Consider the following 27416-nt stretch of genomic DNA (forward strand, 5'->3'; position numbering starts at 1 on the left):
GTGGCTACGTACCAAGGTCATTCATGGAATATTCCTGCAGATTACAATGTTAAGTTAATAGCATGCTCTTCTAAAAATGACCATCACTACAGCACATTTCCTGTATCTCTTTGGGCCTTTTTATAAATATTCATACACATAAATTACAAGAAAACTCTTAAACAAAACCTGAGGACAAAATCTCTTGTGTAACTTGCTCAAACAGTAGGTTTGTTGTGTAGAGAGGATTTGCTGGCAAATACACACAGGCTACTGTTTGAATAGGTAATGTCATGGTCCATCTACTGCTCTTGGATGACCCAATTGTACTTATTTCCCTGTAGGAACACCACAAAGAACATCAGTGTTCATTTTTATAGAGTATGAAGTATTCAAGAAGAAAATCAATGTGGGAGCTAGACTATATTCCTTTCAGTTTCTGTTTAGATCTACATCTGAAAAGAATAATAACCCATCAAGGAAGACAATTTAACTATGACATTCTGAAGTTTTGAAAGGCAGCACAAAGACTCTCTATGGCATTGCAGCTTCTCTGTTGATAAACTAGGTAAGGAAGCTTAGTTTTTTTCAGTTGATATATGATGTAACTTTACCTGAGAGATGAAGGACAAATGGTTCACAAATAAGATTTACATATCAAGGGTTGGCTTTGCAACACAAATAACTGACACCAAAGTTTTACATGAAAATGGTATTAAAATATATGGAGATTTCAAGAGGAGTACTGAAGACCTAAATCACATTGTGTGATCAAATATTATCAACAGGATGTTATTTTCAAGAAACTGAAAGCAAAAAATTAATAGAGAGCTACATACAGAAGACATGTTGATAATCACAGAAATTAATATATAAATCATAAGCAATAGAAAAGTGTACCAAAAGAAACTGTGATGCTGCTAATCCACTGAAAACTTCTCTCCTGTATTAGCCATGTGACTGGAAAAAATAAAAAAGTAGTGAAGTAGTTACCCTAAAATAATTTAAAATTAATAATAAATAATAATTTATTTTTAAATTATTATATTTATTATTATTTGTCTCTCTTACCATGATTAGTACTTTTCATTTAATGGACATGATCTGATCCACAGGAAAAGCATACTGGGCTTGAAACTTTTTGGTGGTATAATCTTTCTCACCCCTTCTCTGAAACTTACATGTTTCTTCATGCATCTTCCACAGAATTTATGATGAAATTTTCTGCTTCTATCCTTAAGGAACAATGCAAATATTTAGGGGAATTTTACTGATGTGGGGATGATACTGTTGTTCCTCTACAGTTCCTCTGCCTTGCCTGTCAACAACACTGGCACATGCAGTCAAGTATCTGCAGCCTCCAAAGAGCAAGGGAGGATTCGTTTTGTTGTCATGCTGACAGAGCTTCAGCTGAACTCCCAAACTGATGGACTTTAAAGTATGACGTAGTGTTGCAACCCACTCCATCCAGATGTCCCAAGAGCCTGCTGAATTCAGAGCTCAATCAGAGAGTATTACATCTCTGCCCTTAAGTACAACACCACAACCTCCCCTCTGATTCTGCACGTGGGTGCTCTGGCTACAGCCGGGCAGGGGAGCAGCCACCCCAGTGGCCAGCTCATCCTGTCCCTCATGTTTCAGACTGAAAAGGCTGTATAAAAAAATCACCTGAGATATATGAACAACCATACATAAGGATGAGACACCAGATGAATTCATCTTCAAGTCCTTTAATCTGTTTGACCATGAAGGAAGAACAAAGACCAATAAAAAGTTATTTACTTCTGCATAGAGAATTTGAATTGAGTACAGCTTTAAACTGAGTACAGCTTCTCCTGGTGCAGGTATGAACACTTGCAGTAATATGAGAAATGTTGTCAGTGGGAATATCTCATTCCACAATGACTTTGGTGCAAAACATGAAAATCATAAGCACATGGACATGCACAAAACATGAAAAGCATAAGCACCTGTACATTTACAGAAAAAAACAGGGTTCCAATCAGCTTAAATAATATCTTTGAATATCTGAACAACTTGAAGAGCTTTGAAGAAGCTTCAATTTTCTGAGAACACACAGGTTTGTTAAACACCCAAGTGTTCTTAAGCAAAATCCCTTATGTATGAAATCAAAGAAAACACCAAGTTGTGTAACTTGATTTTCTAGCTTTATTTTTTTATTATTTTAAAATGAATAAAAAAAGAATTTCCTATTTCAAAAGTCACTTTATGAGTCCAACATATGATCTGTTCCTATAAAAAATACAAACAGCTCTGACAGTGGATTACCACCGTCACTTATTTGCCACAAATCTAAAATACTAGGTATGTTTTACCCATTGCTGTAAAAATTTAAATATTTTATAACATGAAGTTCAGATTATTTGCTACATTCCATTTTGTACAGAAAGCACCAGGCATGAGTCCAGCTGGTAACAGGAGCAACACTGCTTCAGTTTATTTGACACTTTTAGCTCTGCCCTTCAAGTGTCCTCAGCCTGCTTTGCATGTTCTTAAACACAAGAGCTGAAGCCACCTCCTTCCGGAAACAACACTCTTTCATTCAGCATCCCCTGCTTATTCCTCACATGCTTAGCTTCCTTCAATTCACAAAGACTGGGAGAAAAACACAAACCACCATAAAAACCAGTATATTTGCATATCATTTCTTTTCCCCTCGTGTCTGACATTGCCAATATCTTTAAACCTGCATAAATTAATTTGCTTTCATGAATTATTGTTGTTTACAGTGTTGACGAAGAATGTTTTATCTGATGGGATAGAAGTCATTACCACATGAACAAAGGAAATGTTCATAATCTAAACGACAAGGCAATGATATCAGGAGAGACTTTTCTACCTGACTAGGAGATTATTAGCAATCCTTGATAAGAATCATGAATGGTGCTCAGAGAGCATAAAGAGAGATCTAAAAAGGAAAGAAAGATGTGCAAAACTCTGAGAAAAAAGGAGAAAAAAGCATATGAGTGAAGACTTGTTTTCAATACACTTCATCAGAACTGAGATCAGACCATTACAGAGAAAGAGATGTGTCTGCAAAGACAGAAAGACACATCCAGGAAAGAAAATGCTTTTGAGTAATCCTGTCTGTAGTGGGTCCATGTATTGGGAAAGATTCTCTACCTCAGATCATTAAACTCAGACTTTTTAGGATGCCATTTTTGTAAAAGTGAAAGAGTTGTTTTTAGTTTGCTCTCTGTAAGACTATCTTGTTATTAGCATATGTAATAACAGAAAAATTTTAAATAAAAGATCATATACTGAAAATATATGGGCAATTATTTCATTTGGAGTATATTACCTTGGAAAGAATGCCTGGAATTGTTATGTACAGTAGACTGGAGTCAGGATAATATTAAATCCAGTAAGTCATAGCAGCAAACACAAGGCAAGAATGCTAATATGTATTGCTGAGGGAATTGGATACAGCCTGTATTACATATAAAATCTTGAGAAGTTGTTTTACAGATCAAAATAATCCTCACTATTTGCTCTTATAAAAACAGTTTCTAATTTATTTGCTTGTTTTTTAAATCAAAATCTTTTTACAGCCAAAGAATTACAATGGAATGTATATTCAAGAATGGCCTTATTGTGTTCAGTCTCTAGTGTGAAATTCCCACAGATATTATGAGAGATCTGGGGTTGTGAGGGGAGCAAGGTCAGGCTGTGTAATCAAAAGGACAGAGATATCACAGGGACACCAGCTGTGCAGTGTACAAATTATATTAGATAATTGGTCCTAAAGTGAAAACATTTAACTTTTTGGTAAAACAAACAGCAACTCCTACAGAACAACCTTGTGGCTTATTGAATTTTTAAATAGACATTTAGTTTTAAAACATAATTACTAAAAGCCTGTATCAGTGTCAAGAGAAGCGTCATGAAAATGTTTCCACTGGCTAGTGGGTGTTAGATCCAGTGCAAGGTTTCTCAAACATCTTACTGAAGACAGTTCCACTCCTAATATAGTATGCAAGCTTAGCAAGCACAGATACTGTCATTAGGGATATGTAAAATTAAAAGTTATGTTAAGATCAGGGTGCTGAGATCTAAAACACATGACTAAAGGGTTTGAGAAAAGACCCAACTTGGATTAGGAAACTGGTATCTAAGTAGGTAGATAAAAGGTTCCTGAGATGGAGAACCTACTCTTGGTCTGAGAACATAGAGATCTGTGGGGTTAGATGAACGATTTGGTCTCCAGATCTGTACGGGGCACAACCTTGATGCTTCATGTATTCACAGCAGTTACACTCTTCCACTTGGTACGCTTGGTGCAGGTGACAGCTACCTGAAACACATTGTGAAATCACCTTTCCAGACCATGTGAGTCTCTGCATATGACATCTAAAATTGTTTTACACCCAGAATGCAAGTCAGGGTGATGAGGTTGGTTACTGGCTTGGTTACTGTCTGGATGTCATCTTGCAGTGGCATTTAGTACTTTTTTTCCTCAAGTGCTTTACCATCACCTTTCCTGACCAGTAACATTGTCTCAATGAGGGAGATAGAAATGATTGTGCTAAATGATAGAAAATGTGTTCCTAAAGGTGTTCTAAATGATAGAAAATGTGTTCCTAAAGGTGTTATAATCTCAAAAGGAAGACCGAAGTCTTAATTTTATCAAGAAAATGAAAATGTGTGCCCTGGAGCCTGTGGTGATCAGTGATGGTAGCTGTGACATACTAATGTATTTTGCCTTCTGCTACCTGCCCTAAGTCATAGCCTTTCTTCAGTTCTGGGATCCAGTGCACGAGGCAAACCTGGCAAACAAAATAGCACCAGCAAAGTCTGGCAGAGGAAGTCCATTCCTAGGACAGAGGGAGACTAATGCTGCTAAATTCTGAAATACAGGTACCACAAGAAGGAAAACAGAACAGGGACTAGGAGTGTGCTTTTGCTCTTCAAAGCCTGAGACTTGCCAAATCAGTAAGAGCTGCTGCACTAGGTTTAAGTATTTCTGGTAGGGTACTCTGAAGGTTACTTCAGCATTCCCAAGACCACCCAAAACTGTCTTAGCAGATTAAAGCTGTTGGCAGGTGAGCTCATACAAGGATGCTCTCCTGAGCTCAAGGGCAATAAAGATATGAATAGAAACGGCATAGAGGGAATTTAGAGCATTTGGTCAGTTTTCCAAGGCACATGTCACATGTTTTGTTTTTTTAAGTCTGACAGGAAAATCTGCAGCACAAGCTCTTTCATGCCACTACGCTGCTCAGAAAATTGCAATTAAAAATAAATCCAAGAAGAATATTCTCAGTTACAGTTAAAGAAGTACTGCAGAGATTTTAGGATGCCCACAAGCAAACAACTGAAAAAACTTATAAATACATATAACAAAGTAAAACAATAATGTTCATCTGCCCAATTAGAAAGAAGTTTATAAACTAATTTATGAAACTGTACATTCAAATCTTTTCTGGCTGTGTTGGCAAGAAAGTGATTCTTGATCCTGTTAAGACTTGTATGTGGTCTAAAAGACAGCAAGAAATTATTTAAAGGGAATATAAAAATCAAGACAGAAACAATGTCTATATAAATAGATATTTTCTATAAATACAGTAACAAAAAAAAAATACCCAGAATCCTGATTCCTCATTACAAAGTATACATAAGGTAAAGATTAAGAAGGAAGTAAGAATAGATTTAAATATAGCTGCCAAAACAAATTCTAATTATAATGTCTTAATGTTAATCTCTCTGGCATAGCAAGGACTTGCTCACAGAAACAAATTTTCATTGTCAAATATTAGTCGCTGATGTCTTCTTTCTAGAATTTGTTTAAAACATGTTGCAAATCATGATTTTTTGCAGCAGCACAAGTTTTAGTTAAATGTCAGTTAGGTGCTTTTTCCCCCAGGCAGTCAACAAAATCCATTTCCAACATCCATTTTGGCAACCCATGACAGTACCACTAACCATCAGATACGATTTGCTTTTGGGCTAAAAGCCACTTCCATAAAGACTATTTCACAAAAGGAAAATATAAGTCCCTGGTACTCTCATATTTGGGCAAACCCCAAAGTTCCTGAACTTCTATATCACCTTTAAAACTTCATTAGCGCTCATGAAAACAAACAAATAAAAAACCCCAAGTCTATGGCTTTCCTGAAATTCATGTCTTGGAGACTGTTTATACAGCTAGAGATCTGACCTCTAACTTCAAGTAGAAGTAGTGTTAAGTCTTAGGAAAAAAAGTGTGTGTCTGTGAGTAACACTATAAATACACAAAAGTGGGGGGGAAAAGTTGATATGAAAGTTAAATTAGGAAAACTGAGGGCTAGATTTTGCATGAAAATTTAAAGTAGCATAAGAAAGAAGCCTCATCAGGAAAGGTCAGTATTTTGATGTCAGACAGACACATCTGTACAGATAGTGCCAGAACTCAGAGATTACTTTCTGCCTAATTTCTAGATAGATCAAAAGAGAGTTTTTAAAACTGGCTTTTCCCTATCGAGAGCTGTAGATGATGGTCACTTAGATATCCATTTTAGGAAGAGGATAAAAAGGAGTCTGGTAGGGCTTGGGGTACACTGCCAATTCACAAAAACCAGAAAAATTTGTGGAAACTTCCATATATAAAGGAACCTCTTTTTCAGAAAGGATTTCAGGTCCCAAAATAGATTTCCTGGTCAAAACACAACAAAACACCAGAATAGACAATGGGGCAATGATCAATATATGACTTAGCCGCAAGAGGGGCAAGTCCCATCAAAAGCCTGCCAGGTTTCCTGCCAGCTTGGCTGGTGACCTGAAAGGGAACAAAGCATGCAGTGTCCCCAGGCAATCTTGCCATCTGGACTGCCTCCACATCATGAATCCTGAGGTCTCTAGTGACTGCAGTTCCAGGAAAGCCCTCCCACAGAGGCACCTCGCAGGTCACTGTTTCAAGAATTCCCTCTGCTGGATGTCCTGGCTCCCAAGACTGTTTGACTCCCACTAGAGATGACAATGAGCAAGTGGCCTGGGAGAATAAGTAGACAAGGGCTGAGCCAAGAAACTTAGCCTCAGGCTTGGAGCTTCCTACAGAAACTGAACAAATGATCTTATTCCTAAGTAATTTTATCTCTTCTGTGTAAGTCTTGCTTCTGAAAGGTGCACCTTTTTTAGAAGAATTTTGTGGAAAATAAAAGTTCCAATGGATTATTCTAATTAAATCTAATCCAAGCTAAATATTGTATTAAGCATCCATACTGTATCACTAACAGCATCACTGTGTACAGAATATGCTGAGTTGGAAGGGGTCCTCAATGATCATCAAGTCCAACTCCCGGCTCTGTACAGCCACATCCCCAAGAATCACACCCTGTGCCTGAGAGCATTATGCAAACACTTCTTGAACTCTAACAGGCTTGGTGCTGTGACCACTTCCCTGGGGAAACTGTTCCAGGGCCCAAATACCCTCTGGGTGAGGAACCTTTTTCTAATATCCAACCTAAATCCCCCTTGACACAACTCCAAGCCTTGTGTCCTGTCATTGATCACTACAGAGAAGAGATCAGTGCCTGCCCCTGCACTTCCCCTCGCAAGGAAGCTGTAACTGCAGTGAGGTCTCCCCTCAGACTCCTCCAGGTTGAACAGACCAAGTGACCTCAGCTGCTCCTCCCACGGCTTCCCCTCAAGGCCCTTCATCATCCTTGTTACCCTTTGGACACTCTCCAATAGTTCAATATCTTTTTTATATTATGGCACCCAAAACTGCCCCCAGCACTCAAGGTGAGGCCCCCCAGCTCAGAGCAGAGCAGGACAATCCCCTCTCTTGCCCAGCTGGCCATGCTGTGCCTGATGCCCCCCAGGACAGGGTTGGCCCTCCTGGCAGCCAGGGCACTGCTGACTCGTGTTCAACTTGCCATCGACCAGGACCCCCAGGTCCCTTTCCGGGCACTGCTTTCCACCACTGAAAAATTTCCATTGTGAAAAAGATGGAAGATCATGACAGAGTAGCAAAGAAATTCTATTTGTGTGAATAATATTTTATTCTTTGTTCAATGGAACAAGAGGAAATCATGCAAGACCAATATACAAAAACAATTTAGAAAACTGTCTGACAATCAGATTCTTCCTTTTCACTACAATTCACTACAGCCTACTACTACCACCTCTCTCCCATTTAGGGTAGAAGCATCACAGTCAAACGCTCTTCTCCTAGGAAAAAGATCCTTTTCTGTAGAATGGCTTCAAAATGGACATATCTTTATAGTAATGTGGCTTGGATTTCTCTTGTTTTCAAAATCTAGTGATCATTTTTGTTAAAGTATCCCAAGCCCAGTTTTTTAGTGTTCATTTCTATCAAGGAAATAAAAAACTTTGGTAGTCACTTTGTGTTCTTAGAAATTATCTCTGCCCTGCTGATTTTTCCTACTCTTTCTCATTACCTTAACAGGATAATAAGTATGTGAATCCCTACAGCATTTTCTTACACAAAACATTCAAGTCTGTTCAGACTAGAAGATGACATGCCTATTTTCAGATTTGTATCACTTTCAGACTCAAGTGAAATCACACATTCAAATGAAAATAACTGCAAAATTTGAGACAGGGTTTAATTGAAACTTGGGAGCATGTACATATCCCTTCTGCAAGCTGCCTGAGGCCTTTTTTTCACACTGTATCCCCTCAGATGCTTAAGTTTGCAGTCTGTTTGCACACCTATTAAGATTTTATTTTTGGCTGGTAATGATGTTCCCACATACATGGGCCTCCAAAAGTATGTTCAAGGTTATTAAAAGATCCTCCTGCTTTCAGTGAAAGAATATTCAGAAAGAGCAAACAAAAAGTAGCAGAAGAACGAGAAAAATATACTCCAGCACCACAAAAGTTGATTATTATTAAACACTGGTAATCATATCCATTTCAAATGGGGCTTCAAGAAGTGATCAAAGCCACAGTGTATGGAAGACTGCAAGCGCGGATGGGAGAGCAGTCTTTTACCCTGATGTGTTGGGTGTCCAAAGACATGACAGTGTGCTAGATATAACCAAGTCCAAATTGCAAAACAGTGAAACTGAACATAAAAATCTTAAACCACAGCAGAGCAGCTGCTTCCAACTGCTACATTCCCAAAATCAAATCAACTTTCGGCCTCTGCCTGTTCCTAAAAAAAATAACCTGCAGTTTTCACTCCTTCAGCTGATAGACACCAAGTGTTAACTACTGCACAGCTATGAGGGTTTAGCACATGGGATCCTCTGAGCTGACATGGTCATTGGCCCTTCTTAGCTCATTTTCTTTGCCAGGACCTGCTGCCAACCTGCCAGAAGCCGGCTGTTTCATCCCTGCTATAGAGTCACTTGCCAAACAGCTGCCATGGCAAACAGCATTTGAAACTCTACTGCTAGTGAGTTAACTATTCAAGTATTTTTAAAATGTTGGAGGGGTGATTTCAAACTATACATAATGCAGAACCACACACACTTATGTTTGCACTGGAATTATCATGCTTAGGAGACGCTTGATGGAACATTAGGTCAGCAGCTATAACAAGTTATATCATTTGCTTTGCTGATTTTAATTCTCATGCAGTGATAGATACTCCTTGTCAGATGGCTTACTAGCTATTTTCCATCTTGTGTTTGGTAAATTGCAATGTAATTCTCAATCCACATTAATTCTATACCACAGTTAATGACAAATGAGTTAATCATGATGAAATCTTTACAGAGGTTCCTTTGGGTTACCTACTTAAGCTACTGTCAGCATTACACAGTCATCACACTCAAATTAAAGGATCATTATGGCATATATTGAATATTTGGCTTCACAGCAGGTAAATTCTGTTCAAAACATCTAGGATGATGAGAAAGAGTTTCCTTGATCCCCCTCTCCAAAACAGCACCAGCAGGAGAAAACCCAACGGTATTACCACATCAAAATATTCCTAGAATTGCCTGCTTTATATTTACTTCTAGAGTGCTCTTGAGACTGCTTCCTATTTCACATCAGTGCCCTGTAATAATATGATCACTTGGTACCCAGTAATCATATCACTCTTACGCTGCCATTCTTACAAATCTCCAATTCCCCAGTGCAAAAGACATTATAGCATGTACTGCAACAACCCCAAAAGAAAAGACTGTGAGTTGTTTCTTTTCACTATCATCACCACCAACTCTGTCCTGACACACTGAGTAACTGGATACTGCAGGAAACATAAAGTCTGTTTTCTTCTGCCAAGTGTCCTCTACAAGGTGTTGTTAACTAGAGGTGCACTGGAAATCTTTCATGACACGCACTTAATAGTAGCCTTCAGTGCAACTCCTAGGAGGCAGGTTGCATATATAGATGACTGCCCTCAAGGAACCCCAGGCAACACTCCTTACAGCAGCACAGAAACAAATACTGGAATCCTCAGTTCCTGGGGAAAAGTTGTCCAATTATCTCAATCCTTAAGGGATCATAGTATAACGTAACTGTATGCTTCAATTCACTTACCCACATACTTCTAACTGCACCTACTCTAGATTTCTACAAAGAAAAGGTAGGGTGTAAATGTCAAGACTTGGCTTTCTGTTCAGCTGGACCAAGCAGAAACCATGACAGTGGAAAGAAGAATTTGGATCATACCCATACCTAACCAATTCTGAATTCCACAAAAGAAATACCCAGATGCATGTTCAGGCCTCGCAGGGCTCATATTTTATGACTCTCATTGAAATGCTTTGTATCTGACTACACATGGAGGCCAGGGCCTTTAGCTCCCTGAAACATGAGCAGCTGCTTTGGCACCTGCTCCAGCATCACTGCTCTCCACTTGCCCAGAAGCCAACCTTGCCCCACTCACACTCTTCCAGGCCTCACTCATAAAGCTGGTGCCCAGCACCCCCAGGACACCCTGCATCCACTGGGTAGCCTGGTGCTCACCTCCCTTCCATTGCCTAATACAGCACCATCTCCTGCACTCCTGCACTCCTGCACTCCTAAGGGTCTAAAAGGTTATCCTAGAAATTAAGAGGAAAAATCTACACAGTACTTCAAAGTATAGCAATATCATTTAACCCTACTAAATCTTCCTGTGTCACCAACAGCAAACAGCAACAGTAAAGGGTAAGAGTAGAAAAGTAGAAAAGGTGAGGAACAAAAAAAAAAAAAAAAAAAAAAAAAAGAGTGTTCTTTTTTTTCTCATTTTGGGATACCCTCCAAATTAACAAAATTTTCTCTGGATAAGATCAAATATTAACAGGAAGGCCATACTGAATAAAGAGCTTATCATTCAGATGTTGCAGAAGTACTTGGAAGGAAGGAAACATATCAGCTAAGCAACCAAGGTGAGTGATTTCTCCTTAAACACAACTTCAGCAACAAGGTATGACTCTAATAAGAATTGAGTTGTTTGAGAATGGCAAACTTCAATACTTCTCCCTTATATAACAAATATTCATGTATTTTAAAATATATTATGCACTTGTATTTGTTTGTAGGTATTTTATTATTTTGAGTTTGTTTGTTTCTTTTTGAGACAAAGTTGAAGCACTGGAATGAGCCTACTAGGAACATCACAGCACTCTGAAAAAAAAAAAAACTGGATTAGACGTGACCTGCTTACTGTGTTCTGGGTGAGTAGATTTAAACAGAACACAAATATTCCCATTGGGAACTACTTTCCTGGCTTAGCTTGAAAGCGTCCAATGCCTGAATCTTGTTAAACAAAAAAAAAAAACAAAACAAAAAAAAAAACAAAACAAAAAAAACCCAAAAAAACCCAAAAAAACAACAAAACAAAACAAAAACACCAAAGTCAAGAGTACTCAAAAGAAAAGGCAATTTAAAAATAAAACAAAACAAAGACACCCAGCATGACCCATGGACTGCCCCAGTGACAGTTTCACAGCATTCTACAGTCACACTGTGACAAACAGTTCTTACATTTTTTCATTAACGAGAAGATGCTTTTTTTTTTTTGTTCAATTGTGCCAAAAGAAGAAGAGAAAGAAGTTTTGGCTTTGAAAACATGGCTGTGAGTCCCAAACTGAGCTATAGCATGAAGAACACTGCTAACAATTATACCTGCATTAGAAGTCTACTAAAAAATAAAAGGACCAGGAGATGAACTAACTCTTTAAGGTGACTGAAATACACACTTAATCACATTTCCTTTGAGAAGTGCCCCCACAGAAAGATAAAGTAATAGAACAGGTAAGAGATCCTTGATTTGGAAAAAAAAAAATAACCCCAAAAACTAAATCTTTTTCCTCATTAAAAACAGTCTTGCAGAAACAGTTTTACTTCAAAGCTCTTTCTGTTTACACAGTAGTAAAACTTGTATGTACTGTATTACTGGTCCACAGTTTTACAACTACCAAAAATCTTCTTTTATAAACTAAAAATCCAGTTACATAAAAAATTGCTCATCTAGATGTGAATTTATTAAATAACAATTACTGAGTGAACATCATAAGCCAATGTAACAAAACAAACTTTTCAGCTTGCTATCTAAAACAAAGAAAATGGAGGAAAGTGGTTGCCAACGATGTGACAAATGTTCTTTTTCTCTGCTATTTTTCTACAAGTATTATTAACATAGAAAGCAAACACAAAGCCTTAAAATATGCCAAACAACATCCATGTAAGATAACTTTGCATTGTGTAGGACTTTTAAGACAAAATTCCAGCATAAGGCTGTCAGAATAATAGCTCCAAAGGGCCCATTTACATTTTCCGAGCAGCTAATGAATTGCCATGGAAAATGGCAGCAGGCAAGCTTAAAGGAAGCATCTTTAAATCTGTTTTTCCTCTCTCAAAACTATGAGCCCAAGTGCTTTTCTTGGGAGTGAAACACTCCCTGTTGGCTTCTAACAAAGACTGAAAGAATCCTAGCGTACCTTTGGAAGAAAAAATCATGGAAGTAGCATACATTTGTCACACACAAAGGAAAAATGAAAGGAAAAGGGTAGGAAAATACACATGGACAGTTTAGCCTGCATTTTAGAATGTCTACTATAGGTGCTCAAAAGAAAACTATATGCAATATGAAAGAGTATTTACTATAATTTTTTAGGTGCCAATAGTTACTCTAAGACAGCAAATCTGATAGAATTGAACCTTGTTCAATGCCTAGATTACAGCTGACTTGTACTCAAAAGCCTCTGTACAAGACAATAACATAGCCTAATTAGCTCCAATAAAAGCTGCTTTAAAGGCTCAGCTCTTCATAGCCCTCTTTTGACCTCTGAGGAAACAGAGGAGAATATGAATACTGGAAACAAATTAATTACGTGAAAATTTGCTTACTTTCTATCCAAATAGTATAAACCAGGGAAAACAGAAACTGACCTTGCATAGTAGGAAAATCAGGTATAAAATAAAGACTGACTGCTTTTGGGATGCTGACATGAGGTCTGGGTCTCAAGTTTACTTAGTCCAGGACGTCTCGAGAAGATGATTGCAAAACTGTAATAGTGAAAGCTAAATGTCATTAAACTCATGAAACACAGTTGATTAAGCATTTAACTAGCCAGAAGAGCTTGGGACACATAAGTATTGGTGACAAAAGAAAGCTTACGGAAAGTTGAGATCTGGGATATGACCTAGCCCGATTAGTAAGGAAACAGCACAGCCCTTTTACAGGGAAAATAAAAAGAAATTTGGAGGGAGCAACTTAAAAATCTTCCTTCCTGAGAGTTTCCACTGTAATTTAACAGAACACAGTGTAACTCACTCCTTGCTCCTCTCCCTCCCTCCCTCCCTCCCTCCTTCCTCCCACATTAGCTTCTATTGTTCAATCATCCAAAACTCCCAAGAAAAACTTTCTCACAACATTTCCAGAGAAAGAATCCAACAAATGAACAAGGTTCTTACTGTCTGTGCTTCTCTTCCACAGTTACCATTGCCCCTTCCTTTCTTAATCATAGGCAACAGACAAGATTCAAGTATTAAGGAATGATTAAATTATCAAAGCAAATAGACTATGTATGTCAGAACTGCAGAATATAAAGGGATGTCATGGCACTTAGGTCTGGGCAAGCATCTCTGCCACATCATTACTATGCAATGGGATAAAACCTGACTGTACAATAATCCATGCCTCAGGAATAAACTCAAGGCCATTGCCTGCATGGGAATGACAGCGTACTGTGGTCAGGTTGCTAAACAAAAAAATTAAGAGAGCGGGACTGTAGATATATTACAAAACAAGAGTATTCGCTTAAGCACAACATCACCAGCTTGACAGGCCATGCCTCATTGCACCTTTGTTCCTTTCCATCCAATCTTTCATCACAGCCGAAGTGTTTGTGAAGACAGCTATATCCAAAGGTATGTAGGAGCACCCAGGTGAGACAAGGGAGAGAGTATTGAAGCAAAAAGATGACTTAATGCCATCTCACTGCTGTTTCAGTCCCAGTTTTGGAATTACATAGGGCATAATTTTGATCATATGGTTACAACACCTGGGATTCCAAGCCAGAGTCATCTTTTTTTTTTTTCCCTTTTCTGTTTTTCACAAAAAAAAAAATCAAGTTTCTAGGGACTGCAGCATCAATTTCTAATGGCACAGGCATCTTTCTTTTCAGCTGTCAAAAAAAAAAAAGTATTCAGCTGAGAATTTGTGCTTCACTGCTTCCATTCTGTAATTTAACAATGATAAATAAGGATCAACATTTGACTCCGCAGTCTGACTGAGACCCTTATTATTGTCATGCTGTTTTCCACTCATCAATTCTACTGGAAAAGTAAGAATCCAAAGTGGCTCAAGGTAGAAATTGATTCATGTCCCATCTTCAGCCACATTTCAGTGGACAGGAATTTAAGCAGTTTATATAAATTACATACATTTTATTCTCTGACAATTTTATAGAAAATTACTTTGCTCCGAGGCTGGTATTTGTCTTACACCCAAAAAAGCATGTACTTCTGTAGGAAAGATTATACACCTAAAATTTTGAGCAAAAGACTTCTCTCAAGACCAGCATAAAAAGTAAGGTTGGACATTTTTACACTTCTGTACATTTAAACGCATCCTCTAAGATCAGTTCTTCTGGATAATATCTTAGAAATTGCCACCTCGACATTTCTAAAGAAGATCCTATCTGTTTGAAAGCTCCCCTTTAAATTAACTTCAGAATTGGGAGTGTATCTTCCACAATGCTTGCTTTTTCAGGAAACATCACCTAAAGGTCTAACTCTATTGATTGCAGTTCCTGTTTTGCTTGAGACTAAATTGGCCATCTTTGTTTTATTCATCAGGACTCATTCCCAGAAGCCTGCTTTTGCCAGCATCTGAATTACAGACTACCAGCAACGTGCAACACAAGCGTAACAGAGTTCCAACAAGTCTTGGACTCTCTACACCTTAAATACCCTAAATCCTTCAAAGTGCTGCAAACCTCTTGCATGACTTCAGGCAAGTCATTTCACTGTACCTTAGTCATCTTCCACAAAATTGAAATACTTACACAAGCCTTCTACATAGGAGTTACACATGCAGCAGAATCTCAGAGTTAAGTGCTCTGAGGCAGTTTCAGGGATTATTTTAATAATGCTTCTGAGAAAATTCTATTGAAGAACAACTTCAGTAGATAATTTTCATCAAAAATTTGTATTCTGAACAACCCACACAAGACAAAGTATGTTCTGACAAATGAGAAGAATCATTATCCCCCACCCTCTCATCATTATCCTTACTTCTTTTGGGGAAACACAGGTTTCCTCAAAACACTGTCACTGTATTGATCTATTTAGCCCATTTAGCTCCAGCTGGGACCATTAGTCTTAGAAAAAACAAAAACATTGCAGGCACTCATTCTTCACCTGATACTTACCTTATCTCCAGCTGTTTTCAAAGCATTTCCTGAACCTTATATGATCTCTCATACTGCTACTGAATAACCTCTAGAGATTCCTCCTCAGAGAACTTAATCTGCCTCCCTTGCAAGTCATGTAATTCAAAGGTGGGAGGGATGTACTCCTCTCTCTCGCCTCCTCCCCTCAAGGGAAAAAAAAAAAATAAAAGTGTGATTTCAAACACATTGTGCTAGCACATGTCCTGCCTCAGCAGACTGTTTTTAGTTTTTCCACTTAATTGCCAATATCTTTATGCCCCTGACCATAGTGCTCTAGAGAAAAGAAGAAAGCCCCAACTATCCAGTGCTGGACCCGAAACTCCTAAACCTCTTAAACAAAAGATAATAATGCCATAGTTAAAACCATGGTAAGTCATTAGAAACACTTCACTACTACTATGACAGAAAACTTGGCATAGTGTTAAAGTACAATGAACAAAGCAACAGAAAACACTCCCACAGTATTAAACAGTGGGAACAAAAACACACAGACAAATGATGGATTGTTCACGAAGCAGATTGCAATATTGTTTACAATTACAATCTCACATCGTTCTTCAAATGTTCCTCCTAACACTGCTGGCTGCTTGGCACTGTGTTTATAACAAACTTTCTTGAAGGTTTAATTGTACCCGAAAACTCTCATGGGTTTAATGGATGTTTGCATATTTGTTAAGAGCCTCACATCTCACACCACTGATCTATCAGAAGAAAGTACTGATTAAGAAGAATCCCCTTCATGATTTTTCTACTTACAATGACATAGGTTCAAATTCAGTTAATGTAATGTAAATGGTATGTGCTTGATTCAGCAGAATCTGGCTATAGGCATGATTGTAAGGTTAACTTTTCAACCTTTTTAAAAAATCATTTGGTATAGAGCAAAATGTATCAAAAATTTAAAAAAAGCTTTTTTCTTTTCTTAATTTAAGTTCCTATTGAAAGTCAAGAAGTCTTAAGAAAGGGGCATCTCCATGGAATATTGTCATTTATATTTTGTCAGTCTGATACATAATTTCTCTTTCTACTGTGAAAACAACTTACAGATAAGCTCTCTAAGACATCACATTGCATCTTGAGCTCTTCCTTGTAACCAAGATTCAACGAAAATGTGTAAGCCTGATTTATATTTCATGAGTTAACTAAATGTCAATAGAAGGAAAAAGAAATAATTGTATTTAGTCAAAGAGAATTCAGGAACCAAAACCAATAAAAGGCTATAGGAAGTATAATAATGCATAAAAAATATATTAAAGCTAATCAATGAAGAACTTTTTAATATGTCAGCAAACATGAAGAATCTTGGGCATCCAAAAACATGTAAAATGATCCTCTAGGGGAGTTGTATACAATGTGTAGCAGTTATGGCTGATGGGCTCATGTGTGAAAAATCAGAAAAAAGCTCTTTTGGTTTAAAAATGAAAAAAGTAGTTTTGCAGTTACAGAAATGCCTCTGGACCAAAAGTGTTTTTAAAACTAATAAGAATCTAAATTAATTAGAGCAGAACACACAGAAGTAAAATGAAGAAAAAGAAAAAATATGCATGGTTTACAACACCATATTGAAGGACAATCATAAAAGAAATGAATGAGGAAGAAATGTTGGGGTAGGAAAAAAAGTTGGGGTTGGGTTTTTTTTCAATTTACAATACACTGCTATTTTTTCTTTTTTTTTAAAGCCTGAATGCCTTTTCCTGGTGTATCCCTACTGTAGCATTCTATTTGAGTTGCTGATGAGCTGCTTTATATCTGTCTGGCCTTACCAAGACACAGTTCTCCATGACTACAGTCTCATATGATAACAGCCCATTGATGTTGTGCAACCTTGAGAGAAGTAATGACAGAAGAGAATGGCCTACATGACACATATCACCTTGTCCAATATCTTTTGGAACAGGGTTTATTATAATTTCAAGTCACTTCTTCCAACATTTTTGCCTCCACTACTCTATTTTGGCAGCCACTTCAGAGTAGCTTGAGGAATACTCACTTTTATGGTCAGATATGGAGCCACTGAGAAACTCTCTGGCAAAACAAGAGTGACACCAGAGTCATCAGCTGATTCTAACCTGACTTAATGAACCATCTTTCAAAAAACTGAAATGAAATCTTGCCTGACTTCCCAGTAGGTGGCTGGAAGCCTTGAGTACCAACATGTCCAAAGTTGGAGTAGCTAGCCATGAGGAAGAGCTTTGGACATCCCCATTACTTAACCTGTACCAGTGCCAGAGATCCTCAAGCTTCTAATTTCCTTGACTGCAGGTGTGCAGAGGTCTGACAGCTCAGGGAGCCTCTCACACCATGAGAAAACTGTTCTGGCTGCACAGCCTGAGCCACTTGAGGCTCTATTAGCCAGGCTAAGTAGTTTCACACATGCTGGTGATGTTCTTCATATAGAATTAAAAGTTGCAACAGAGCAGGCCTAGCAAGCAGGCTAATACTGGAAAGGCAATATCCTGCTTTTCCTCATCTGCCTTCTTTACTGGATTTACATGGCAAGATGCTATCAGTGGGGCATGCTACTGCTCTGATTTAACCCATGATGGTAAAAGATATCCCTGTCCTTATCTGGACCCACTAGATTTGTCTTATTTTCTTCACTTCCTGTTGAAAAAGGCAAGGGAGAGAACAGTTAGGTGGGCATCCAGCAGGCAATAAAGGTCAACTCACCCCATCTTCAGTGTGTTCTTTCCCAGAAATCCATTTTTAAGAAGTGAGGGAGATGTTAAAGAACCCCAACTCCAAGAGACATACAGCGTGACTGAAATTATTCTTTTCTCCTCCTTCAGAGCTAAACTTTACCAATCCCAATAATCTTTTCATGAAAAATGGTAACTTTATCATGCAAAGCATATATATAACAGTCCTAGCAGAAGTAGTACTGCTGCTTACTTTTACTAGCAATAATTAACTACTAACATTTACTAAGAATAGTTCATTTCTAACAAGTAAAAAGTGATGACTGAAAGCTATTAACCAGGACTAACAACACAACAGAACAGTTTTCAATTATCAAAATTGCCCAAGCTACTTTTTTATAATATAAGATATAATTTTCTTTTGAAAATCCACAAGGTGGCCACAGTTGTGTAGGAAACCCAGTTTCTAATGCATACATTAAAAAAAAAAATCTAATGCATCATGCACATGATTTATACACCCAATGCAATACTCATTCATTTTGAAATAGACCCACATGAGAATATCAAATCCAAGCCTACTAAATGTTTCCCTAAGTCTAGTCTTGCATCTGGCCAGGTTCAGATATGCAAACAGGTTCAAGAGCCATAACTCATTTTGGTCCATCGAGTAGCTGGCTCCAGCTGCTGGCATCCACTGACAGAGAAGCTAAAAGACCTTGAGGACCATGTGGGCATAATCACAGGATTTTAGCTTTATTCATGCCTGTTTAGGCTCTTGCACTTAAGTTTTATGCTATTATTTCAACTTAATATTCTGGGCTTACACCTAAGTCACTCTGTTTAAATTGTGGGGTTTTTATTATTTTTATGCACATCTTGTATTCTTCATGAAATTGGATCACTACAACCATACAAATAGCATAGCTATACAATATTAAAAAAGGTACATATTGTCCAATCACAATGCAAATCCGATACTGAGATAGAATAAAACAGGGTAAGATGCTTATTTTTAAAAAAGTTATGCTGTGAATATGGAAGAGTGGACTGTACAAGCATCTTCCCCAGCTTCCACTGCTGCTTTCCCTGATTTAAGGGGTGGCTTCTTTCCCAGATCTTCACCCTTATACCCTTAACCAACATAACTGCAGGGGTTGCTGCCTGTCATGCAAGGCAGTCAAGCAGGCGACTTCATAAAGATTTTGAAAAAAGGTTACAAAAAGTGGTCTAGACCACCTTGACAAAATTCAGCTAACAACTGGCGACATGTCTGTCAGCTGGCATTTGGCAGTGAGCAGTGGCTGGTGTAACTGGCAAAGCCATGTCCCAAATTGTATGAACTGCAGGAGTGCATGCAGTCATTTTCCTGTTCTGCAGGATAAAATACATCTCCATGATAAATGAGCAGACAGATTTTATGCAGGTGAAAGGAAAAAGAGGAATGATTGCAGAGAGCTTCAGTGAAGTGGACATCAGGTCCATCAGGCTGGGAGCAGGCAGAGCTGCCCATTGCCATCTGCTTTCACTGGTGGGAGCAGCAGTGGGGATGCTGCCATCTGTGTGCAGCCTTGCAAACCAGGGCAGGGGATAACAATACCTGGAGTTAGGGGCTGTCCTGCTTCCAGCACTTCCTTTGGCCACCAGCTTGACCTCAACCTTGGAAAGCTGGTTTTGTGATAAAGTTCATTTACCCTCGTGAAGGGGTAAAGGCAGGAGCAAAACGCCTCTGCAAACTGTATTACATCAGTCTTAGTCAACTCCTTTTCCCCACAACCTCATAAACATTGATAATGTTTCAAGCTCCCGCACAGGACACTGTAGGATCTTCCTCATCTCCCAGCAGAGACACATGTATAGTAATGATACCTGAACATAACTCTATAAAGACTTTGATGAAAAATGCTCATGCTTATACTGAAATCAGCTTTATTTTCCCCTCAGTTATACTTATTGAGTCCCTGCTAAAACCAGAATCTTGTTAGTTTTACACATCTCTCCTTTTCCCAGTTCCCTACAAGAATGGCAGTCACACACCACTGCAATGTACTAACTACACCCTGTGGTTTGGCATGGAGACTTCAAAGTTCAAAAGTACCCTTTTCTTAAGTGACAGTTGGGTTTGGTTGTCTGCTCTTTTTTTGCATCTCTCAACATGCTTTCAGGTTTGTTCCTACATAATCCAAGACTTTTGTCTTGCACTTCCTTCTATTTCAAGCAAGTTAAGCATAAAACAACACAGATATGGAAAGAAGCAGAATTTTAAAATTGTCCTTTTCAAACCAGGAATGAAGTTTTGGGGTTTTTTTGTCTACAGCAACCTAGTAATAACTTGGTTATTACTATTGCTCACCAATAACTATTGGTGAATAAAAGACATGGGAAAGTTAGAATACAAAAGTATTATATAAACGTCCATCAAAACTAGCAAGGAGACCCTTATGCACCATTAGTCTTTCTGTAATAAGGTAGCAGTGCACTCAGTGAATAGTGTCATCACCAAAACTAGCTCTTTTTGCACTTGGTTTAAAGCAGTTATAAGATTATTAAGTTATAATCTCACTGTTCAGTGGACACTATTGTGTGTCCACAGATTGTATTATTTTACAATATATGGATCCCAGGTAGATGGTTAATATCTTGAAACATGTCCCAAAGGAGAAAGCAAAATAAAATAGGAAGGGATAGAATTGCAGTTCTGTGTCTCATAAGTAAAATTCTATTCAGTTAGTTTTTTTCAAAATGTATTTATTGTCTTTCATAAAAACTTGGAAGTAAACACAGACCTCAATAGACTCAAATGATCACATTGGGAAAATATGCAGATATTGCATTCAAAAGTAATGTCATAACAAAACTTAGGCTGTGTGGGGAAGAAGAATATAGAAAGGAGGCAGTAATAAGGAAATTGCCTTAGTGATACAAAGAAAATGGCAGCAGCCTCAATAGCCTGCTTCTTTTAAGTCAGTGAAAGGGAGGTGAGGTTGGCACTTGACTGTTCTCTGTGTTTTCTACTGTACAGGAGCTCCCAAAAATGGATCAAAAGAGATGATCCCTAGTTCTTGATGTCTTTCCGATCTCTGGGTACTTCACCTCACACTGGGACTTCAATTTCCCATACACATATACTTTGATGACAACAATTTTAAAATTTATTGAACAAAGTTATATTAAACTGTGGGTCCACACAGCTGTCATCTTCATCCTAAAGACTCAATAGTCTCAGTCCAAAGAAACACGCTGAATATAAATATCCTAGGATGATTGAAGAAGTTTCTGCAAACCAAGAGGGGGGGTGCTGGTCTGAGACATTTGTAACTGTCTATTTTAACAAAGGCATACACTTCGGCCACCCATACTTGGTCACATATCTGTGGATATTTCTTCCACATGAAGGAATATGCCATGAATTCAAATGCTGTGAACTACTTTTTTTTTCCCCTCTAAAAATACACCTGTGGATTTAGTTTCAAACTCCTGTCCTCCACTTATGAAATTATTTTAATTAATAATAAGACACCAAAAACGCTGGTTCAACCAATATCACACAGAGCAAAGAACGCCTTTAGACTTTTGTGTTGCTTGAGTCTTTGTTGTCAAGTGATTCTAAAAGGTATCCAGGGGAAAACGTATTCTTAAGCAGCTCCACAGCTGAAGGAATTCACAGCTCCTTGTTCTGTATCCCCTTCCAGGGAAGGATGTTCATCATTAACCAGGATTTTGTTTAGATCCCAATACTCTCCTGCACACATTTGAAAAGTAGACATCTCATGGTCAGTAGTGTGAGTTATCATCACAATTCATTATAGGACAGAGGTAGCTGCCTCTGGTACACAGCAGAAACAAAGCAAAACAAAAACCCACCCCCTCACAAACAAGCAAAAAACCATCAAAAGCCCCAAAACAATAAATTAGTGTCTTATTATGTCATGAGCATGTGATCAAAATTATTAAGCTACTCTAACCTGATGTTTGTCACCTAGGTAGCTGTATGTTCACAGTTTCAGCCCTTCACACTGACTTCCAAAGCATTTTACTTTGCATTTAGAAAGCCTAGAAGCACATACACTGATTTTGGCTGATGGTGCCTTTCTATACTACTGCAATTGAATCACTTGAAACTGCATGCTCACAACTGCTGATAAGTTAACATAAAAACATCTTTCTTTGTCTAGCTTGCTCAGGAACAGAAGGATTGATATTTTGAGGTAGGTACATAGACTGCAACCTGTGAATCTAAGGCCATTTCCTTTAGTGTCTGGAATACAGTACATTTATAAATCACAGTAAAAGGCAATGGCTATTTTGGCCAAAAGAGATACCAGTTGTTCATTATGTGGTTTTGTGAATCAGTAAAGAGTGTGAGTTAAGCTGAAAAGTTTTAGGCTGAGATTCCCTTACATAGTAACCATGATTCCTGTGAAAGCCCCCCAAATGCCTCTAATAAATGTCAGTCTCCTGTGGCAATTGAGAAGTTCTGAATTTGCAAACTGTCTCCTCAACTACTGTAAACGGGTAGCACCACAGGAACCATCTAGAAGAGGTCTTGGCATCTCCTAGGCAGTTAAAAGGAAGATCACGATGTCTTACCATATTCTCTCAGCAGAATTTAGTTCAAACGCTTTTTTTTCATCCAAACAAATTTATTATAAAACCCTTGTGACCACTGTGAGCAAACATTAAAAAAAAAAAAAAAAAGTTCAGACCACCTAGCACACCACTTTGTCTCTGCCACTGACAACTGAGGAGCTGTTTAGGCTTCCTGCCTTCCTTCCTCCCACCTACTTTTGCTTATTCCCTAAAAAATCCCCTGCATTGGCCATCACATATCTAAGATTACTAAAGTGTACTTCTGTGTAATTCTGCCCATTAATTTGTTGATTTTCTGTTTCTTTTGGTTTTCTTCTTTTATAATGTTACATTATCTGCATTCACAAGCTCTTACAGTAAGGAAAAAAAAATATTTTCATCCGTTTCAAGCCTATCTCCTCCAAAGTTCAAATGCCATACAGCTCCTGTAAGAGTAATGTTAAACTTCACTCATCTTCTCCCTGTGGCTCTAGTCCTTAAAGACAGCTGCTTCCCCTTCATCAGTTTAGTGGCCCCTCTCTGTTCCTCTACTGCCCTTCCTGGGGTGTGAAACCGGACCTGCACACAACTGCCAAGCTTTGGGCACATTAATGTTGCACAGAACAGCAAAGCACAGAGCAGACACTCTCTCTCTTGTTCTCAATACCCTTTGGGATGATGCCAAACATTTTAACAACTTTTTTGACTGGTGCTGCTACAAACAAAGTTAACGACATTAGGAAATTGTTGATGATGACTCCAGGACTTTTAAAAGTGCAGCTGTCAAAATCCTAGTAGAACTCTCCCAGGGTGACATGCATGAGATAGTTCATGTTTGTAGTAGTCTGTAAGGGGAATAGTAGCCTGTGTTTGCTCTAGCTCTGGTTTTCATTGCCAGACAAACAAATTCAAATGAAAATGTGATTTCTGACACAGTGATGTTGTCAGGAGAAGTAGCTGCAGCGTCACCTGCCTTTTTATCCTGCCTAGAGCTAGCAAGATACACCATACAGGTGCAGAAAGCTGAAACAAAGTTCTTCAGGACTGGCAGCATCAGGCAGGAAGGTCTTGGTGATGCAGGTCTAGATGATGCAGGCTTAACAGTCTATGATAGCCCTTTCATGAACTGCCATCAGCTTTCTGCATTTTCCTCTTTGAACTACAGAGCACAATTCATATATTAATATATCACATAGACTATATCATAAGAGTTTTAAAGTTACCATCTGTAGTGATTCAGGATATAATGCTATTTCAAATTTCAACATTTTAAAATATTTTCAGTGGGTATTTCAACATTTTAAAATATTTTCAGTGTTTTGTTTTGAATATTAAGTAAATAAAACTGAAGTTACATTTAAAATTTCTACCTTCTCACTGTCAGTCAGGTTGACTGAGTATTAACTAAATTAATTAACTAATAATCTAAAATGTCAATGGCATGGTGTTCCCCCTCCCTAGTGACACCTCCTTGCTTGCAGTTATTCCTTTTTCTTCATTAGGAACAGAACACCAAGAAAAATTAATTCCTTTTACTAGAGTGAAAGGAATGGTTTTAAAAGGTCACTGTTTATAGTATTATTATAACTTCTTACAATCCAATCACTTGACAGGAAATTGAACCTTTAAAAAAAAAAAAATGATTCAAGATATTTATATAGTATGCATTAACAAAGCATCCAATACATCCAATAATTTAGCTTTCTCCAGAATGGTTGAACTCATAGTAAAGCAAGTCAGATCATCATTATAGCAATATACAGAGGATTAGCTATCCCTTACCTGAGGCTCATCAAAGTGTTATGAGGTTGGAAAAGCCATCCAACAGCTGAGCTAAATTAAGTCAGCCTGTGTAAGAAAGTTTAGATGCATCAGCTACAGGCAGAAAGCTGACAACGAGGAGCAGAAGTGAATTGTAAGTTGAAGTGAACAGAACAGAAACCTCTGGGTAGTACAGATGGGTCTTCAGCAGGAGAAGCAAGGTTAGGAGAAAGTCTTGACTGGTTTTTGCACAGCCATGTGAAAAAGCTGAAGCCCAGAGAAAAAGAGTCTGGGCATGGTGCCATGCCTTCCTGAGCTCAGAGGGCAGCCTGCCAGCCTATACTTCTAAGTCACAACAGATCTCTTGACAGCATGTCTGTGAAAGAGGAGTATTATTAATTCTCTCATTTTAAGAAGGCACAATCTTACTCTCCTCAGGGTAAAAGGAAAGGCTGTAGGGAAATATGATTAGGATCTTATATTTTATTCAGTTCTGAATAAAATTTCCTATTTAAACTAGGTCTCCCAGGATGTAGGATCGGGGAAGGGGGGGTTCCTAGGGAGCCTGGTTTTGGTGGAAGAAAGGGAAGATGGAGGAAGAAATCTCCTGAGTGTTTTTTCATTCAGTCTTCAGAGAGAAAAATTGGCATCAATTTTGATTTGTCTCTTTGGGGAAAAAGAAATAATTGTTGTGTTCTACGACATTATTTCAGCTTCAAAACTAAAATGTCCACTTCTTCATCTATAATAACTTATCATTTGATTTTTCACAGTATAAACAGCTTGTGCAGAAAAAAATCAATGCCCTAAGAAAACAGAGGGAAGAGGGAGAATTAAAAATGCACATATAAAAGAAAGTTTTACAGAACAAACAATGTCATTTTTCACTATCCACAACAACAAAAAAGCATCTTGAAAAGGAATTTTATCCTTCTTATACCTCCAGAGCAACATAAAGCACTGATAAATATCCTCAGTGGGTACTTGATCTTTGCAGCTGCCCTGTTGTGGTATTGCCACTTCCTTGGAGAAGCATTTCCTCCCAGATGCACTGAGAAACTTACATAGTGGTTGATTCAGCTGTCCCAGTTTCTGAACTACACTCTGAATATCTTTCATAATAATTAGGAGTAACTTTTATGCTTTATCCATAGCCAAAATAATCAGGACCAAGGATCACAGAATTGTGGAAGGGTTTAGGTTGGAAGGAAACTTTAGAGATTACCCAGAGAAACCTCACTTCCCTGGGCAGGGGTATTTTTAAGTCCGACTGCTCAGAGCACCACCCAACCTGACTTCAAACAGGTCCAGGGATAAGGCTTCTGCAACTTCTGTGCCCACCCTATTCCAGTGTCCCACCAACCTCATTGTAAAGAATGTCCTCTTTCTATCCAATCCAAATGAACCCTCTTTCAGTGTAAAGACATTCCCCCCTGTCCTCTCTCATACTACAGACCCTGGTAGAAAGTCTTTTTTTGTAGGCCTCTTTAGGTCCTGGAAAGCTGCTAGAAGGTCTTCCTGGAGAGTTTTCTTCTCCATGCTGAATAACTATTCTCACAAAAGAGGTGTTCCATCCCTCTGATGATATCTGTAGCCTCCCTCTAGACCCATTCAAACAAACTCATGATTGTCTTGCACTGGGAACACACAAACTGGATGCAGTACTCCAGATGAAATCTCATGAACACTTAGCAGAGGGTGGGAATCACTTCCCTCAACCTGCTGGTCACTTCTTTTTATCCAGTCCAGGATACAATTTTTTTTTTAGGCTGCCAGCTCATTGCCAGCTCACTCTGTGAAGAATGCATAGAATTTGGAAATGTTTATGCCATTTGAAAAACAACAGCAACAATATTTTCCATAAATACTCTAGTATGGAGATATTCTGGGTTTCCAAATTCTATTTAGGTGCACAAGGAAGGGACTATATCACCCAGCTGCATCTGAAAGAACTGCAACTTATTCAGAATGCTGAAAGCAACCATAACTTCTGTCCCAGCAGTCAAGTGTGTATGCCAATGAACACCCATGGACATCTCAGCCTAAGGTTTAACTGCAGTGCTAGATACTACAGTGAAACATTCAGCTGAATAAATTTATTGTAAAGCTTTATCTTCCAGAGATTTACAAACTTTATTTGGATGAGACCATGCTAAAATTGTAAGTTCAGAAGTTTCTGTAGAGAGGAAGCAGTCAAAAGTTTCTCTGCGAGAGGGAAATAACCCTATCAATTCTGCTAAATCTCACAAATAAACTACTTAATCCAAATGAAAATAAGTACCACCTTAGTTATTAGTACATGGCTCTAAGAAAAATATATATATTCTGTGGTGACAGTAACTTCTCACCAACAATTACATGAAAAACAATGACCTACTGAATATAATACATTTCAGCTGACACAGCTATGTTCACACACTGGAGTGTTAATATTTGTAAATATTAGGGTCTATACATGACAACCTATCTATACAGGACAATCTCTTAGGGAAAACTTTATTTACATACAAACACCCAATTTACATAGAAATCTCCAAGTCCTGTATGATTTTACTAGAGAGAGAGAACCAGCCAAGCAATAACATGGAACATGGTTTTATGAGCAATGGCAGTAGCTCACAGTTCTTTAATAACCATAAGTCTGCTATAGCAAATAGAAATAGTAAAG

The 27416-nt window shown here is 38.2% G+C and overlaps 1 protein-coding gene across 6 annotated transcripts in view; it reads right to left on the bottom strand.

Moving 5' to 3' along the window:
• Nucleotides 1-27416, bottom strand: part of MYO16 (myosin XVI) — a 363630-nt gene that overhangs the window by 296651 nt on the left and 39563 nt on the right. Inside the window, exon 2 of one of the 6 annotated variants that reach the window (XM_038163898.1) lies at nt 13273-13389. The exons of the other annotated variants lie outside the window; for them this stretch is intronic. Within the exon in view, the coding sequence (XP_038019826.1) occupies nt 13273-13279 (7 nt within the window). The 5' untranslated portion in view covers nt 13280-13389. The remainder of the gene's footprint in view (nt 1-13272; nt 13390-27416) is intronic. 6 annotated transcript variants of the gene reach the window in all.

The sequence above is a fragment of the Motacilla alba genome, chromosome 1 (assembly GCF_015832195.1).
Source record: "Motacilla alba alba isolate MOTALB_02 chromosome 1, Motacilla_alba_V1.0_pri, whole genome shotgun sequence".
In the NCBI taxonomy this organism is placed as follows: Eukaryota; Metazoa; Chordata; class Aves; order Passeriformes; family Motacillidae; genus Motacilla; species Motacilla alba.